Source organism: Ovis canadensis, chromosome 20 (genome assembly GCF_042477335.2).
Source record: "Ovis canadensis isolate MfBH-ARS-UI-01 breed Bighorn chromosome 20, ARS-UI_OviCan_v2, whole genome shotgun sequence".
NCBI lineage: Eukaryota > Metazoa > Chordata > Mammalia > Artiodactyla > Bovidae > Ovis > Ovis canadensis.
Window position 1 is genome coordinate 34304480 of NC_091264.1, and position 19223 is coordinate 34323702.

Below are 19223 nucleotides of genomic sequence, written 5' to 3' on the forward strand. Positions count from 1 at the left end.
AAAGTTCAACTCAGGTCCTACCTCCCCGAGACTAGACCTGGAGACCTCATTTGAGCCACATGCATCCCTCATTTCATTGCCTACCACGTATGTGGCATGATGTTGGCATTTTTACTCCTCAGCTTCAAGTTCACGGGCTGCTAAGACACCATCATCTCTGATCTCCCCTCCCAGCTTTCAGCTGTCACAGAGCCTGGCACAGAGTAGGTGGCTCCACAAACATGTTTGTTAATTGGTTAATTGATTGATGGATTGTTTTCAGTCTCTTAACTCCCCACATTCTTTATCTTACTAATATTTCCTTCACATCCAGCTTTTTAAATGACCTGTCACTCCCATATCATAAAAAAAAAAAAATTACAGAGGAAGAGAAGCAAGTTTAAAAGAGAGGTCAAAAGCACTCCTTTCCTCCCTTTTCTGGTTTATTTAGGGTCAATCCTGGATGACTCATGCGAATAAGCATATTTGCCTCAACCGCCTCCATCCCAAGAAATGCATACTTGCAGTAGGGAGTCAACTTTCTCTTGCCCTTTGGATCCTCCCCCAGGTAGGTTCAACCCTATTTACCCACAAGCTGGGCCAGCTGTTCTCAATCTTTGATGAATCTGAGGATCGCCGTGGGGAGATATCTAGGATTCACCCCAACCTCTTGAATCTGAATCCCTAAGGACAGGGCTGGGCAAACCTGTATGAAAAAGCTTTGCAGTGACTTTTTTATGCCCCAAAGGTTGGGTGCCAGTGGCCTAGCCATTGTTCACCATGAGCACTGCAATAAATATAACTCAAAGAACCTCTCCGTGCTAACGGAGCCAGAGGGGACCTCTTTCCAGAGGTTAATAACTCCATTGCTTTTTACCAGAAAGAGTTCATTTTAGTTCTGACAGCAGATTATCTATCTTATTTACCCTTAAGTATTTCACATCTCAGATCTAAGACATTCCTTGAATAAATCTATGAATTTCCAAAGTAGGTTGTCACTCAGGGAGCTGGCAGACACTTCCCTGGTAGTTGGAGCTGACCCCTCAGAATGCCAGCAGGGTCAGATCTAAGATGCCCTGGGTGGAGACTCACCTTCAGGAAACCCATGATTAATCACTTTGTATCTTCATAAAAAAGACAACTGGGGATGGCTCCTGGGTAAGTTTTTAAAGGTACCAGATACTGAGAGTCTATTACGTTTTCCCAATAGTCTAGATAGGTAATACGTATACGTGTGAATGTGTTTTCTAGGACAGTAGCCATGGCTAGGCAGAGCTTGAAGGCTGCAAGCAAATGGGAATGCTGCATAGAGCTTTCAGGGGTCCTCTTGGAACTAAAGGACCTGAAACTCCAGAAGCTGCCTTCCTACTGAAGGGTCAAAATTGTAGCACCTGCAGATGAGCCCGGGAGGCTCCACCTGGAACCTAGTGACAACCTAGTGACTTCTGGGATGAAACCCCAGAAGTAACACCCCCATGGAGCCAAAAAGGGAGGGGCCAGGGTAGCACTCCCAGTGATTTGATACATCCTAGTCCAGCCCCTCGAGCTGTGTGGGAGCAGCTAACAGAGGAATCAACACCCCTTGAGCTGGAAAAATCTGACCACTGGTCAGCGATCTACACTCTCCTGGGGTTACATTCCTCCCGACAGTGGTTGGTGGGGGCCTCCAGCTCTTGGAGCAGCAGCCCCGTCAGAGGTGATCAGATCCACAGACCACTGTGCTCTGGCTCCCATCGCGCTGTGTCTCTGCACCAGCGACTTCTGGGACACATTAAGGAAGGAACGTGCTAGGGGCTTGGCTTCTCACTTTTTGGGCTATCCTAGGCCTGCAGAGGAGGCCTTCCCCAGATTACACGTCTCGTTCAATGCTCACAGCAACCCCAGGAAACAGGTATTGCCATTATCAGCATTCCACAGGCAAGACAACTGTGGCCCAGAGATGTCAGGCAGCCTGTCCTAGCTCACACAGCAGGTGACCCTCAGGGGCACCGGAAACTGCATTCTTCTACTGCCTCTTCTGTTACCACTACCATGGGCTCAGCATCTGAATTTCAAAAGAAACCAAGAATTAAAAGCTTTTGACTTATCTGAACCCATGGGCTCTTTGCCCTCGGTGGAGAAAGCTACCAAACAGTCCAGAGAAACAGCTCAGGTAAGCAGGGAGGCAGGGGCTGACACCACTGGCCATGGGCTTTAACATCTTCAGACCCCCAACCCTCACTGTCACCACCTGCCAGGGTACCTGAGACTTGTATGAGCCGACCTTTGACATCGGTACTCCCAGGGGTGTTACCAGGTAAGGATGCACCGCTGACACAGCAGGGCAGATGGATTTGCGTGTTGCATTACTGACCAAAGAGCAAAACCAGGAGAAAACAGTGGCATAATGTGATAAAAGGAACTTCAAAACCTGATAACCCCATGACTGGCCAGGTGACCAGGCAGCCAGTGGGGAGCTGGGGTCTGAGAGGTAACACAACAAAATTTGATCCCGTCTGTTCTGGAAATCAGATGACCACGCCACGGGTCGCCATGACTTGACTTGTGCTCTGCACCCCTGTCAGAGCCTTCTGGATCACTCCATAAATGAAATGACTAGTCATTTCCATCAGACAATCAGCAGGCCTCCGTTCTGTTTCCCCCAGGGACTGAATTGATCATTATTTGCTAGACCGACCCCACACACAGACTGTTCTGGAGTCCTGCAGATAAGGGCTTTATGGGCCGTCAGCATCTGTTCACTGCAGCACTGTTGGCTGTGAGCTTTCTGTCAACAGCACTCCTGATGAGAATGAGTAGGATGACCTGAGGCTGTTAGACGTTCTAGGCATTCATCCACGCCAGCAAAGCCACCGAGCTCAGTAGCGGCAAAGCTGCCTGCCGAGAGACCTGCCTCTGATCAGGACTCAGTGGCTCTGCACAAGAGCTCCACAACAGAGTTGCCTAGGGGTGGGGGTAAAAACACCACTTTTGGGTCCCGCCTACAGAAATTGTGATGTAACCGACCAGGGAGCAGCCTGACATCAGAAGCTTTAAAAATCTCCCCTAAATTGTTAGATTCTGTAGCCAAATTTGAGAACCACTGGTTTCTGTTGAAACTCAAGAGACATTTGTTTCCAGTTGAGTGGCTCTGGCAACTTTCTACCTCTGGGGTCTAGGGCGGGGACTGAAGGTGGAGGTGTCGATAGGGAAGGAGGAATGCCTTGATCTAACTACACGGCAGCACATCCTGTGTTTGTCTTCCCAAATCACTTTCTGTTTTGCTTTTATTTCCTTGTTCTTTTTTCTTTCAATAAACCACGCTCACTGCCTCTATCAACTCTAACCTGTTGTCCTCCCTTTGTGATCAAAGTCCCAGCTGCGTATGATCTCATTTATTCTCAAAATAGCCCTGCGAGTGAGGAAGCAGCCAGGCCATTGTTCCCTAAGGCAAATCAGGGACCTGCAGATCAAGAAAGGTTCTATCTGCCACGGGACTCATATCCTTATCGAAGTCAATGTGTTCTCAGCAATTTTCAACTTACACAATGTTTTCCTCTATTTGTTCCCGTGGCATCCTCGCAGCCAGTCTGTGGTGACAGTATTTTCATAACCAGGGTGACCACACATTCTCATCAACCCCAGGTGACACCTGCTGTCCCAGCCTAACTATTGGAAGTACCTCCTTTCTCTCTCAGGAGTTTGGACAATAAAAGAGAAGGGCACTTTATTTATAATCACCCTCTTGTTTTAAGAGGGGGGATGCTGAGATTCATAGAAGTTATGGAACTTGTTCAGAGTCATTTGGCCAACAAGAGGCAGAGACAAGATTTGAACCCATTTCTCTGTCTCCTCTGCCACATTCACATTTGTTGGGAAATGAGAATGAGAGCTGACAGATTCAAACCTTTCTTCTTATAGATGAAGAAATTAAAAACGTTGGGTCAATGATCTCTTACACATCCCCATGAGACGGCTTCCCTGGTGGTCGGTCCAGTGACTGGGAATCCGCCTTGCAGCACAGGGGACATCAGTTCAATCCCTGGTCCAGGAGGATCCCATGTGCTCACATGCCTCAGAGCAGCTAGATCCATGTGCCGCAACTACTGAGCCTGTGCTCTAGAGCCTGGGAACCACAACTTCTGAGCCCGCGTGCTGCAACTACTGGAGCCTGTGCTCTGAAACAAGAGAAGCCACTGCAATGAGAAGCCCTCGCGTGGCAATGAAGAGTGGCCCCCACTCCCGAAGCTAGAGAAAGCCCTCGTGCAGCAACAAAGACACACCAAAGCCAAAAAAAAAAAAAAAAGCTTTTTAATTAAATAAATAAATCTTTTTAAAAAATCCCCATTAGAATGTTCCCTGGAAGGGAAAGACTTAGAGTACAGAGGAGGGATGGGTGGGAGCCTTGATAGTGTTCCATGACCATATTAGAATGGACTGGAAATGGAAATGGCAACCCACTCCGGTATTCTTGCCTGGAAAAATCCCATGGATGGAGGTCTACAAAATCCCTGGTGGGCTACAGTCACAAAGAGCTGGACATGACTGAGTGACTAACACATTAGAATGGATTCGTAAGTGGCCAGTAAGTGTCATCTTAGAAACACTTGAAAGGCTGACTTGGCAAAAGAAGGTACAAGGCCTGACATATGGGTATTCGAGAAAGAGTAAAAAAATTTAGAGTCTAAACTGCTAGTTGATGGCTGGATCTGAATGTTATTTACTGCTATCTACTTCTGAACATTTCACGGATGCTCTTTGAGCACCTGAGTTTTTCAACCATAAAATGGGATGAACCATCATCCTTAGTTCCTGAGGTTGTTACAGGGAGAGCAAAGTGCTCTCTCAGCATTATATCTCAAGAGGACCTTGGGAACCACACGTCATTTGTTTTCATCACTTTATACCTGTGAATCAAGGCTCATGGATCCATGAAGCTGGGGAGCTAATGAGATAAGGTATTTGAATGTGCTTCCTAAGTCCTAAAATGCCACCATTTAGTATGATTAATAAGCAGCAGAGGTAACAGATAATGATCACCAATCGGTGTGGCGTAGAATCTATTGTATGTCCTTGAAACTCTCACGATAATGAAGGTTTTGAATGACACACAGGAGGCTTTCCTGGTGGCTCAGTCAGTAAAGAGTCTGCCCACAATGTGGGTGACCTGGGTTTGATCCCTGGGTTGGGAAGATCCTCTGGGGAAGGAAATGGCAACCCACTCCAAAATTCTTGCCTGGAGAATTCCATGGACAGAGGAGACTGGGGGGCTACAGTCCATGGGGTCACAAAGAGTCGGACACAAGTGAGTGACTAACTTTCGCTTTCACATTTCCCAGGGGACAGGCCAGGTTTGGAGGGGGGTGGGTCTCTTCGAGGGAGTGTTGAAGATGACCACATCACAACACTTACTGGGTGAGGAGAGCCTGCCTGGAAGGCTTCCTAGAAACCAACCTTGCTGGGCCTGCAGAAATCACCTCGGATACCTGAGACCTTCCACAAGGCCTTTCTTCTGATGGGAATCCTACAGCTACAAGACACGATAAACCATGGAAATACCTGATTCTATAAATCAGGACATGGCTGGCTGCCTGGGCAGTGTCTTTATTTCACAATTATTTTTAGCCTTTACTTGCCCTTGTAACTGATCACTACTAACCAGAAGCTCAAAAAGGGGGTGGGAGGATCAAAAGAGCTTTCCTATCTGATTTTTTGTTCTCCATCAGCTTGATTTCTGTGCTGACCAAGAAGGCCTGCCTGGCTCTCATGGATTGCTTTCTTTTAGGAAGAAAAAAAAAAATGACAACACGGGTACTTTAGAATTCTTGTGGGCACTGGGGGCTGCTAAGTGAGCTTTTTATACAAATGGAGAAAACCTCCAAGTTGCCAACCTGAAACTCAGAAGGTATGGGTAGAATGAGCTTCTCACTTAGGAGCAGGGCAAAGGGCTCTTTTGGTTCTAAAAGAGTCAATTTGTGTTTCAAATAGCTTTCAGGAACTTGACACTGTGAAACTACCTGCTCCCAGGGAATCTGAGAAAGTCCTAGAATAGCTTTCTTCAAGAAGAACAGCAATACTCCTTGCTCTGTGAAAGCTCTCCGTATTTGCTCCCTAGACCGCAGGCCTGGATGCCGGGGGTCAGGGCAGCCCCGGCCAGCTCTGAGTCTGACCCTACCCAGTCTGGGAGGATATGACCTCTTTCATTACCTGGGTCTGCCAGAGAGCCTGAAAATCCTTCCCTGAGAAGTCCCAGAAACCAAATGAGGGTGACGGTGATGGAAGCCACATTTGGGGGAAGAGAAATAGGTCCAGGAAAGTTGTCTTACTAAAAACCAAATGTAATGTCTATGCATAATTTTGCAAAATAACCCCCCCAAATGTGAAGCACAGCCGAAATATTTAACAAAACTTTGTGGTAGGCTGGGCCAACTGAGAGTATTTTTCAAGTGTAAGATAAGTCACAGCTCATTTGTTATTTTTTAATAAAATAAATAAAAATTACCGAAGACCAAAAGGTTGCTATCATTGTCATATAGATCTTACACTTCCTGCGAAAATCTATTTGTGTATTTAGTTTGTAGATAAGGATTGTTTGACCAAACAAATTTAAAAGGCATGTATATTTCCATACATTTCCCCATGTATAAAGGGAAATATACATGTCTTTTAAATTCAGCCAGAACAGGCACCAAGTTCTCTTCCCTTCTCAGTTACCTGTATATTTCTAGGGAAACTGCATTCTAAGATGTTTGGGTTTTTTTGTTTTTTTTTCCCCCTTTTGTGAAAGTTCTCAGCGCTCAGGCAGCCTGCCGGCGGCTGCCCCTCCCCCAAGTCCTGGCGACTCTGCACCGCCCTGGAGACAACTCTTCTGCGCTCAGGTTTCTCGGCTTCTGGAGGACCTATCAAATGTTTCTTTCTTATTACACTGGAGGACCGGGAAACGGTGCATCAGCCTTCATCCTTCCTCCTCCAGGTTGCAAAGGAAGAGTAGCAGCTTTTGACGTTAGACTGTTTCGGCGCAGGGAGCGAGGGGACTTAATGAATTCCCCCCGCCCCGTGTCCCCTCCTCCCAGTCTGCCTCAGGTCACCCTTTGCATTTCCTGATACAACCCCGCGGAAACACGCTTATGGCACTAATAATAATGTGGGCGAGTGGAGTGTTTGCTTTCCGCCTTGCAGATCACAGAACAAGAACACATCTTTGTTCCCTTTTGCTTTTCTTTTAATAGAGTAAAAGAGAGAAAGGAGGTTTTAAGAAATGTTATTTCTACTTTGCCAAAGATCATATTATTAGTAATGCTTTCTTTTCCCCCTCTTCCTTCCCCCCGCCTTTTTAGAAGAAATCGTCATGGGTCCAGCCAGGTTCCTGCCCTCACCCTGCACCCGAAGATGCCCCTTCAGGACAAACCAAAATTGCGCCTAGGCAGGGTGACCGCCAGTCCTGCGGCAGGTTTGACAAACTCTCGGAGAAGACAGCCACCTGCCAGAATGCACCTGACTCCATCCCGCCCGGGAGCCCCGAAGCGAGGCTCGGGTTTGCAGAAAGGCCACCCCAGGGACCGCCAGGGCTAGGCTGCGCTCCCTGGGGAAGGTCGGGCGTCCCAGAGCGCTCGGCGCCGGGGCACGTGAGCCTCGATCCCGGCTGGAGGCGCAGCAGGTGCGGCGGCGCTGGGACGCCGACCTACCTTCACGAAGAGCTCGATCTCGGGGTCCCGGTCGTCCCCGTTAGCCGTCGCCGCGTCCGTCATGCCGTCGGCGCCCGGGGCCAGCGTCCCGGGCCGGGGAGGCGCCACCTCTGCGGCGCCCGGGCCAGCGCTCCTGCCGCCGCCGCTGCTGCTGCTGCCCGGGGAAGGCAGGGGGGGCCTACGGAGGGCGTTTATTTTTCTAGTTTCTTTTATCTGTTTCCCCAGCCGGTGACAGCGGTGCCTGAGGGATCGATGTTCCGGGCGATCGCACGGAAAGAGAGAAGCCAGGAGAGGGCAGAGGACGAGGCGGACAAGGTGGGCTCGAGGATGGGCGGCAGGTCCCGGGAGCAACAAGTGCGCGCGCTTGGAGGTGTCACAGGATCCGCGCCGGGCGGCGATCCTGCGGCCGCCGCCCGCGCCCAAAATAGCCGGCGCCGCGGGGCGGGGTCAACCCGCCGGGCGGGAGGGGCTCCGGGCGAGCGCGGCCCCCGCCCCGCATCCCGGGCCCCGCGGGCGCGCCGCGGACCAGCGCCGCTACACCACCGCTGGGATAGGAGGATGTTCTGGGAAAGATAAAGGGGGAGGAAGTGTGAGAGGAGGCGGGGGAGGATGAGACAGAAAAAGAGATGGCTTTAAGCCTTACGGTTCATTTAACGAAGCATCAGCTCCTCCAAGTTAACTCTCCTACCAGCCCTTTCCACTAGGAAACCCCCTTCCTGCCTTAGGGATGCTCAGAGCCGGGAGGAGCTATGGGGAGCCGGGAAGAGAACGGAAGGACCCTGAAAACTGCATTTGCCATCCTCGTGCGGGATAGGTTAGAGTAGGGCTGGGAGAGGAGGAGGCAGGGAAGGGCAGGGTGCTGTGTAAGGTAGAGAGGCGAGCCAGCCAGGTCAGGATCCGTGTCCTTTAACCTCTGGGGTGTTTTGCTTTCCCCTTCTTTCGTTTTGTTTTATTCTTTGGCTTTCTCCTTTTTTTTTTTTTTTGGTTTTCTATTTTTATTTTATTTCTGTTCTCCTTTTTTAATGGCATATAATACCCATATAGGCTTCCCTTGTGGCTCAGCTGGTAAAGAATCCTCCTGCAATGCAGGAGACCTGTGTTCGATCCTCAGGTTGGGAAGATCCCTTAAGAAGGGAAAGGCTACCCACTCCAGTATTCTGGCCTGGAGAATTCCATGGACTATACTGTCCATATACTTTGGCCAGGTGATGCAAAGAACTGACTCACTGAAAAAGACCCTGATGCTAGGAAAGATTGAAGGCAGGAGGAGAAGGGGATGACAGAGGACGAGATAGTTGGATGGCATCACCAACTCGATGGGCATGAGTTTGAGTAAGCTCCAGGAGTTAGTGATGGACAGGGAAGCCTGGAGTGCTGCAGTCCATGGGGTCGCAGAGTCAGACACAACTGAGCAACTGAACTGAACTGAATATGCCTATGGAAAAATATGCATATCAAAAGTGGACAGTTCAATATATTTTCACAGTCTGAACTCATCCATGACACCAGCACCAGAGAAAGAGGTAAAATGTTAGCTGCTCACCCAGAAGCTCATCCTGGTCTCTCCTCTCTAGCTCTCCTCCCTCTCACGGCTGTCACCCACCTGGGGTTAACTCACTATCCCGACTTGTAATAACAGCACAGGTTAGTTTTGCCTGGAATCTTACAATAAGCATAGTATACACTCCTTGGTGTCTGGCTTCCTTTGTGTTCACCACTGCACTGGTGAGATTTATCCATCCTGCAGTGTGTAGTTGGAAACCACCCATTTTTGTTGCCACAAGTTATTTATCCATTCTCCCTCTGATGGATATTTGCATAGCTTTCAGTTAATGACTTCCATGGGGCTACTATGAACATTCTATCAAACATCCTTTCACAATACATGGACACTTTTTGTTGGCTGTATACTCAGGAGTGGGATTGCTTGTTTCTAGAGCATTAGAATGTTCTTCTTGAATAAGCGCTGCCAGCAGGTTTTCCAATGCAGCTGTACCAATTTACATTCCCATCCTCCGTTTCTTTTAAAAACAGGTGTTAAGTCTTTTGTATCTGGAATCTGGTCAACTTCTGTTTGTGTTCTTTGCCTTTTCTAGCTGATCCTATCTGTGCTCTGTCCTGCCTGACTTATAAATACATATTTGTTCCATGACTTTCTAAGAAAAAAATTAACCACTTATTAAAAATAAGTAACAGTACTTATTAGGTACCAGGCAAAAAATGCTAAATACTCTACATGTCTTAACTTATTTCATCTTTATGGATAGTGTTATTGTCCCAATTTTACAAGTGGGAAAACTGAGGCATATTTATTAATATTTAAGTAATTTGCCCCTAGTCATTCAGCTAAGAAATGATGGAATCAGGCTCAACTATTCTCATCACCTCTCTCAAACTTCGTGCACACTGGGTAAGGCACTTTGGGAACCAAAGGCACTGTGCTGGTCTTAATGGAGATTAAAATCTGTTTCAGGATAATATGCCCATGTAAAGAAAAACTCAGACTGCCACATGAATTGGGTAGATGAAAGGGCTATGTAAGTCAGCTTGCCGAGAGATTATTCATCATCATTGGAGTGGCCAGAAAGAAAGAGCTCATAGAGCAGAAGCAACTTCCTGAATGGCAGGCATCTGATCGGCAGAGAAGATGGCAAGGTGTCCTGACCACCATTTATGACAGGTTGTTTCCCCATAAACTCCAAGTGCAAATGTCTCCTGCTCACCAAAGGAAACAGTCGCCAGCCCGACTTGCAACTCTTATGGTACCCTGCAGCTTAATCAAGGTGGGGCTTAATTGCTCTCCTCCCCGGTTTCAGGCTTACATCACTGAAGCCTTTAGCTGTCACCTTCACAGCTGTGCATTCCAAGCCAGTGACTGCATACTCTGGGAAAGACAAGGTTACAGAGGGAGACGGCTACCTTCACTGCGTGCCGCACAGACTCATCACTTCCCTGTTCTGGACCGTGGACAATATTTGCAATAGTAATTGACAGAGGTAAATGACATTTTATGCCAAAGTGCCTTTGAGGGCTTTTTATTTTTTTTTTCCTGAGTGAAGATGCTTTACACATGTGATTATTTTCTTGGCTATGAGCTTAACAATATGTGGTATGACCTCTATTTCCCCCTAATCCCAAACCTAGCAGAGTTAAATTTAAAAAAAAAACAACATTCTTTACTTATTTTATTTTTGGCTGCACTGGGTCTTTGTTGCTGCACACGGGCTTCCTCTAGCTGTGAACGGGAGTTACCCTTCCTTGCGCTGCTTGAGCTGCTCATTGTGGTGGCTTCTCTTGTTGCAGAGCACAGGCTCTAGGCCTATGGGCCTCAGTAGTTGCAGCATGCGGGCTCAGAAGTTGTGACCCACGGGCTTAGTTGCGCCGAGACAGGTGGGACCTTCTCGGGCCAGGGATTGAACTTGTGGCCCCCTGCATTGGCAGGCGAATTCTCTTCCGCTGGGCCACCAAGGAAGTCTGAGAGTTAGCTTTTATTTCATCTTCTCCAAATATCTACCACCTCCTGAAAAATGGAACAATTCCCTTTATGGACATCCCTGTAGATAACTGATAGTTTTGATATTATAAGCTTTCATTTAATAAAAAAAAAATTCTTCTCTGGTTATAAAATACTTCTGGCCTATTTCTAGTTTTTAACTCCACATTCTGCTTCATTTCACAATAAAAAGACTTCTTTTTTTTTTTTAAATAAAATGACTACCCTTTTACATTAAAGTATAATTGGTTAGGCAATTCTAACTTTTTTCAGAAAAAAGCACTTCTCTGACCATATAGACTGTACTTCTAGTAATCATAGTTTCACAAACTTGTTGCAAGTTTTGGATAAATCATTATTAGGCAAGCACTTCAAAAACATATTCAGTGCTCACTTTAGCAGCACGAATACTAAAACTGGAGTAACACAATGAAGATGAGAATGGCCCCAATGAAAGGATGATGTGCACATCTGTGTAACACTCATATTTTTGTATGATTGTTGAAATAAAAAATTTAATCTGACTGGGTTTTCAATATATTCATATTCAATTATATGACATAAACGTGAAGGCAAAGGAATTTATATAGCTGTAATATCTCTATACATCACTTGAAGTGGCAAACTATGAACTCTAAGCAGATTAAGAAAAGTCAGGTATGCATATGGTAACCACTCCTAAACAACAGCTATAAAATGTACATGAAGAGATATGGTTTTAAAAAAATATGTAAGTTAAAGTGTAATGGCAAGAAATACTCAAATAATCTAAGAGGAAAGAAAAAGAAAGCAAACAGAAAACTAAGCATCCAATGGCACGCTTAAATCTAACCATTTCGATACTTAAATTTAAATGGTCTAAACGCAGCTAAAAGTTGGAGATCGGGGATTTCCCTGGTGGTCCAGAGGTTAAGAGTCTGCCTTGCAAGTCGGGGGATATGGGTTTGATCCTTTGTCTGGAAGGATCCCATGTGCCACAGGCAGCTGGGCACATGTATGGCAGCACATGGACCCCGGGGCCCACACACCACAACTAGAGAATCTGTACTACAAGGAAAGATCCCACATGACCCAAGAAAGATCCCACATGCTGCAACTAAAACTTGACAACACAGCCAAATAAATAAATACTTTTAAAAGCTGGAGATTTTTGCATTGGATTAAAAACCAACCAACCAAGATCCAACTATGTGCTGTCACAGAATCTCACTTCAAATGTAAGCAGATGGGAAAAAAATACCACGCAACTGCTAATCAAAAGAAAGTCACTATATGAACACCAAACAAAATAGACTCCAGAAAAAGAAACTCATCATGGATAAAGAGGAATATTACATAATGATAAAAGAGTCAAGTCATCAAAAGCTATAACAACCCTAAGTGTGTATGTACCTAATAACAGACCTTCAAGATACATAAAGCAAAAGTGATAAAACTGAAAGAGGAAAAAGACAAACATGCAATTGCACTGGAGACCAAAACCCTCCTCTGTTAGAAACTGATAGCAGAAGAAGACAAAAAGTCAGCAAGAGTATGGAAGACATAAGAGTAACACTATCCAACAATTTGACCTAATAAACATTCCCACACAACAGAATACAAGCCATTTGCAAGTACACATGGAATAGTCACCCTAATAGACCATATTCTGGGTTACAAAACAAACCTTAATCTTTTAAAAAAGAATGAAATCTTACCACATGTATTCTCTGGCCATAAAATAATCCATTAGACCAGTACTGATGGACCTGAGTTTGAGTGAACTCCGGGAGTTGGTGATGGACAGGGAGGCTTGGCGTGCTGCGATTCATGGGGTCGCAAAGAGTTGGACACGACTGAGCGACTGAACTGAACTGAACTGAAGATATATGGAAAGCCCTTAAATGTTTGAAAATTAAGCCTCAAAAATAATTAGAAAATATTTTGAACTAACTGCAAATGAACACTGCAGTTGCTTGTCAGGTCAGCCTCTTTGTGACTCTATGGACTGTAGCCCACCAGGCTTCTCTGCCCATGGGATTTTCCAGGCAAGAGTAATGGAGTGGCTTGCCATCTCCTCCTCCAGGGGATCTTCCCGACCCAGGAATTGAACCTGGGTCTCCTGCATTGGGAGGTGTGTTCTTCACCACTGTGCCACCAGGGAAGCTCACAAATGAACACAGAATCTGTCAAAATTTGTGAGATTCAGGTAATTCAGTACTTAGGAAGAAACTTATATGAGAAGTGTTCTTTTTAGAAAAGAATAAAGGTTTCAAATCAATAATCTAAACTTCTATCTTAAAAAATTAGAAAAAGAATAGCCAGCTAAACACAAAGCAAGAAAATCAGGGAACCCCACCTCTACCCCTGGTCCATGGAAAAATTGTCCTCCATAAAGCTGGTCCCTGGTGCCAAAAATGTTATAAAAGATCAACACAATTTATAAACTTCTAGCTATATTTACAAGATAAAAAGTGTATTAAATTATTATGAAACAACGATCATCTTTACAAGGATATCAATATCTTACCCAATGCCAGGGTATATCATTAGTTTCAAGCTCAAACCTTTAGGTACCTAATGATATTTAGTTGAATCCACTCTTTCTGCCCAAGGTAGCTATTTACATAGGAATCGGTTTCTTTCATCTTTGCATTCTCTACAGAGGATCTTTTGGACAATCTCAAACTGAGGGGACTGGCAGATTTTGATGACAGTTGCCAAAAGCACCAGTCATATTGTGTCTTTGTGGGAGGACCAAGTGAGTGTAGCCAGAGAGAGGTGAGTCCTTCCACTTGCATGAGGTCACAGGTTGGGCTGTGCGGAGGATGGGGTAGGTCCTAGTTCTGTTCCTTTATAAACTAACATTTGGGTGTGCCCCGCATTGCCAGTGACCTTTGTCCTCACAGCAGTCTGCCTACCTGTGCTCAGCAATGGGAGAGGCCAGGGAGTAGGCTGGGCTGAAGCCAAGAGTTCTTGTCAACAACTATCATTTATCCCATTGGTTGACTCATTACTCATCCTTCCACCAGGGTTTTGGGGATGCCATGCCCTTTCTAGAATCCTTTGAGAAAATGCAGCGTAGGTGAGCAATGGACAGTCTTAGCGCTTGCACTATCCCTCCATGGAATTCCTTCAAGGGTTGAGTCATGTCTTTCTCACAACAATTAAAGCTCCTTGAAGACAAGAATCCTCTTTTGCACTACCCACAGAACATAATGGCCCCTTGTTATCAACTTGCAAACAAACTGATAATATTCCCAGTACAGTGTACATGCTCATTAAATAATGGTCGATGGAATCAATTAATAAACAACTGTGTGTTGTTCTTTTAGCTGCTCAGTTGTGTCTGACTCTTTGTGACCAAATGGACTGTAGTTTGCCAGGCTCCTCTGTCCATGGGATTCTCCAGACAAGAATACTAGAGTGGGTTGCCATTCCCTTCTCCAAGGGATCTTCCCAACCCAGGGATCAAATCTGGGTCTCCTGCATTGCAGACAGATTCTTTACCACCTGAGCCACCAGGGAAGCCCAAATAAACAACTGGCACCTCTTTTATTCATATCCTCCTCGTTTTGGACTTCTGTTCATATCATGCAAAGGCTAACTTTAGTGAAATGGGCCTTCCTGCGTGGAGACTTTATAATTGTTCTAAATTTTAGGTGAAAAACAGGAAAGGATTCTGTAACAGTGATACTAGTTAACATTTACTAAGAGACCACCATGTGTGAGAATGCTAAATCTCTTATCAGCTCACTTTATCTTCATAATAACCCAAGGCAGTGCTATTAGTCTCATTTCACAAATGAGGAAGCAAAGACTTAAAGAGGTGAGGAACTTGTCCAAGATCACATAAATAATTATAAACAACATAGCTGGTACTCTGACCCCGTTCTCTCCATCATTAAAGCCTATTTTCTTAACCACCAGGATTTACTAAGTATGTGAAGTATGATGTTGTTGGACGAGATTGAAACGCTGATAGAGATTTAGAAATGGCTTATTGAAATGGTAGGATCAGTGACTGGCTGATCTTAGATAAGGAATGACTGGATTTGGGGTCTCTGGAACCATAAGAGACACACAGACACAAGCTGAAAAAAGAAATAGGGACCAAGAGGTAATCAAGAATAAAAAATACCCATTCATTGGAAGGACTGATGCTGAAACTCCAATATTTTGACCACCTGATGCAAAGCACCAACTCCTTGGAAAAGACCCTGATGCAAAGTTTAAATAATACTATTTATGAATATACATAATGCAACCAACATACTGACCAATGCATAAACAAAGGACAAAGAGCCCTTTTGTCTATAAGGCAGTGCTACATTTCAGTCAATTTCTCACTTGATCTTTCACTTAACAAGATAGCTACTATCAGTAAGGAGACGAGGAAGCAGATACACATAGGTTAGTCAGGAAACCAACCACAAACCTCTAGAGCTGGGGTTTGAATCCAGATCTGCTTGACTCCCAAAAGTCTACTTTTAGTGACCTCGATAACTAAGCACTATTTAATTATTTCATTATTGTATTTAAATGCACAGAAACATGAGAGAGAAAGAGAGAAACAGAGACAGAAAGAGGAAGTAAATGCCCAATTTAGAAGTGAAGGCTGAAGATTAGCTACTAGAGCATTCAAAAAGCAATGCTCCCAGATAAAGAATGGAATCTGTACCCTGTGATTACCCTGACCCATGTTCGATGGCCTTCATCCTTTGTCTGATTGTCTCCTTGTCATCGTATCAGCTCTTTAAGCTACATAAAGAACTATTTTCTGAAAGGCAAAGTATATTATTGGGGACATTATCAATTCTTTCTTGGAAATAGGCAGAATTGATCAAAATGAGTTGCTATTATTATCTTTAAGGATTTCCCTGATGGCTTTGCAGGTAAAGAATTTGCCGGCAATGCAGAAGAAGCAGGAGTTGTGGGCTCTATCCCTGGGTTGGGAAGATGCCTCGGAGGCAGAAATGGCAACCCACTCCAGTATTCTTGGGAGATCCAGGTTTGATCCCTGGGTCGTGACGATCCCCTGGAGAAGGGCATGGCAACCCATTCCAGTATTCTTACCTGGAAAATCCCATGGACAGAGGACCCTGGGGGCTATAATCTATTGAGTCACAAAGAGTCAGACATGATTGAACAAATAACACTATTATTTCAAACATCAGCTGTCTTAAAAGTGGGAGCAGCAATAAAAGTCAGTTCCTCTCCTAGAACTCTGGGAATGTATGTGTATGTGAGTATTTTGTTTCTTCCCATATATTTCCTTGTATATCTCTTTCTCTACTTGAGGAACTCAGAGAAATAGAACATAATATTTCTGTGCATAATTACCTGGTCACAGCTAAGCAGGTACAGAAGAAATTTATTTCTGCAGCACAGTAATAAGTGATTCTCTTTAATCTATATTTAGAGGGGAAGATTTAATTCTATTTTTGTCATATATTTTCTCCAATCTTGTGCAACCTTTTATAATCTGCCAGGAAGATTAACCCTACTCCCACAAAGCTTGGACAGAAAAATCCTAGAGTATTACCTTGAATTGTTTCAATTTCCTTCTTCCAGGGAGAAGACAGAAAGCACTTCAAATATCTCACTTTAGTTAAATTCAGCAAATACGCCCTTGTTGGCCTTTCTGTGCCAGGCACTGCCTTTAATACTGAGGATGAATTTTTGAAAAACACCCAGCCTCTGTCCCAGAGAACTCACAGCGCCTAACACAAGTGCATGTGTGCATAGGGGATGCTCCCATTCTTCAGCCCTTCTAGTTGAGTAGATATAATGTGTTTGTTGTTGTTGTTGTTCAGTTGCTAAGTTTGTGTCTGACTCTTTTGTGACTACTGGCTAGGTTTCTTTGTCCGTGAGATTTTCCAGGCAAGAATACTGGAGTGGATTGTCATTTCCTCCTCCAGGAGATCTTCCTGACCCAGGGATCGGACCCATGTCTTCTTCACTGGCTGGTGGATTCTTTACTGTTGAGTCACCAGGGACCCCAAGGAACATAGAATTGAAGTAGATCTGATAATATTAAGAAAAGATGCTCATTTCCTACATTTTCGTGACCAGACAGCACTTGAATCTTTACCAGTTGATTCATAAATGCGTCCTCTTCCATTGAAATAGTCACAGCCAGGGTTACTTCATGTTCATGTTCCTTTATCTATTGACTGCTTATTAGACACCAAATACTCTTGGAAACACTGGATGTACCTTGGGGAACAGAACAGTTGATCATAGCCCTCGCGTGCTGGGTCTTGCAATTCATGGTGGGAAATAGAATAAACATATAAACAATAAATAGGTGTATAGTTATAAAAAATGATCAATATTATTTGGGTTACAATGCTGAAGAATCAGTGAGGAATAAGGGGGTCTCTTTTGTAAGGTGTCCCTGAGGTAGGCCTCTATGGGAGGTGACATTTAAGCCCAGATGTGATTGATAAAAAGGGACCAGTCATGTGAAGACTGAAGGGAAGAGAGAAAGGAACAGAATGTGTGAGGGCCCTGAGGTAGAGAGAACAAAGCATTTAATGTTGAGGAACTGAAGGTCTAGCTTGAAATTCTCCATGCTATCCCCTGTGTAATATGGTAGGGTCACATTTTTATCTTTTCCTAGTAACTACATTATGCAACCATTGTAATTTCAATGCCTTGCAGTAGAAACTCTGCCCAGAGATTTTCATTCAGTACAAAGTTCTAGCATGAAGAAATAATGACAACTCCATTGACTGTATATAGAATTTGCAGCCAATCACTGTCTGTATTGCTCTGTAAAGATGCATAATTTCCTCAGTTAAATATACTTTGGAAAGGTTTGAAATACAGCTCTATATGAAAGACAGACATAAATTTAAGACTCTTTTGCAATATCCATTTTTCACCTCAAGATCCCTCCTGCTTGGTTCTGCTCACTGGCTGCATCTATACTAAGCTAGTGGGCTTCTCAGGTGGCCCTAGTGGTAAAGAACCCAAGTGCCAACAAAAGAGGTATAAGAGACACGGGTTCGATCCCTGGGTCTCAGAGATCCCTTGGAGGAGGACATGGCAACCTACTCCAGTATTCTTGCCTGGAGAATCTCATGGACAGAGAAGCCTGGTGGGCTATATCGATTTTGCAGTCACAATCGAAGGGACTTAGCATGCACGTATGCACACCATGGAGAAGATGGTAAACCCACTTCTAAAGGCTGATATTTTATCTGATTCTATGTTTTTAAAAAAATGCATTGAAATTGATTTAATTACAGTGAAACTCATTCTGGGTTTTTTTTTTTTTTTTTTTTTTTACCTTGCTCTTTTGGAATCTTGTAAACTCAACCATTGTTACTTCTTCCTCTCATAAAATCAAGTCTCTGAGTAAACAGAGCTGAATATGGACCCAATCACTGGTCCTCCATCAACACAGCACAGGGTTATTACGTCACTAGACACCAGACTTATTGCCCTTAACTGAGCCTCTCAATGTTTAGGGCCCAAAGGGACAAATGCTGACCTAACTTCTGTCTTCCTCACCGCACCCAGCTCCCCATGGGAAGTCATCAAATTAAAGGGCAGAGGGATGCAAAACAGCCACACCAAAATGGTCTGGCCACGTTCACCAGACAAGGCCAACTCCTCTGCTCCTTCCGTCTGGTCTCAGGGATGGTGTGGATCCAGCCAAGTGGATGCTGAAACCGCTCAGCACCCCTCACCCCCATCCTGGGAGGCTCCTGGCAGGCGGAGCTGCTCACCACTGGGTGATCATTTACCCTGCGGTGAATAAGGCCGAAGGGGGTTCTGTCTGCATAATGAACAGTACCGACGTTCTGCATGCACCTGTCACTGATGAAGACAAAATATCAGAACAATATAAAGGGAAGAAACTTGCTCACACTGTGCACACATATCCACAGCTCTCATTTGCTGACATTTGAAGATCTGTTTGCAAATAGATGGGAAAACAATGGAAACAGTGACAGACTTTATTTTGGGGGGCTCCATAATCACTGCAGGTGATGACTGCAGTGATGAAATTAAAAGATGCTTGCTCCTTGGAAGAAAAGTTATGATCGGCCTAGACAGCATATTAAAATGCAGAGACAATACTTAGCCAACAAAGG

At 44.8% G+C, this 19223-nt stretch overlaps 1 protein-coding gene, 1 long non-coding RNA gene and 1 other non-coding gene across 4 annotated transcripts in view; 2 read left to right on the plus strand and 1 right to left on the minus strand.

Moving 5' to 3' along the window:
- CLIC5 (chloride intracellular channel 5) overlaps positions 1-19223 on the minus strand; it is a 165097-nt gene that overhangs the window by 101961 nt on the left and 43913 nt on the right. The window contains exon 1 of one of the 2 annotated variants that reach the window (XM_069563987.1): positions 7644-8356. The exons of the other annotated variant lie outside the window; for it this stretch is intronic. Coding sequence (XP_069420088.1) covers positions 7644-7706 — 63 coding nt within the window. The 5' untranslated portion in view covers positions 7707-8356. Of the gene's footprint in view, positions 1-7643; positions 8357-19223 lie in introns of those variants that run through there. 2 annotated transcript variants of the gene reach the window in all.
- LOC138425725 (uncharacterized) lies at positions 3250-11660 on the plus strand. Its single transcript, XR_011251351.1, has 2 exons — positions 3250-9166; positions 10117-11660. It is a non-coding gene; the product is annotated as an uncharacterized lncRNA (long non-coding RNA).
- On the plus strand, positions 11523-11629 carry LOC138426083 (U6 spliceosomal RNA). The gene has a single exon (XR_011251509.1). It is a non-coding gene; the product is annotated as a U6 spliceosomal RNA (small nuclear RNA).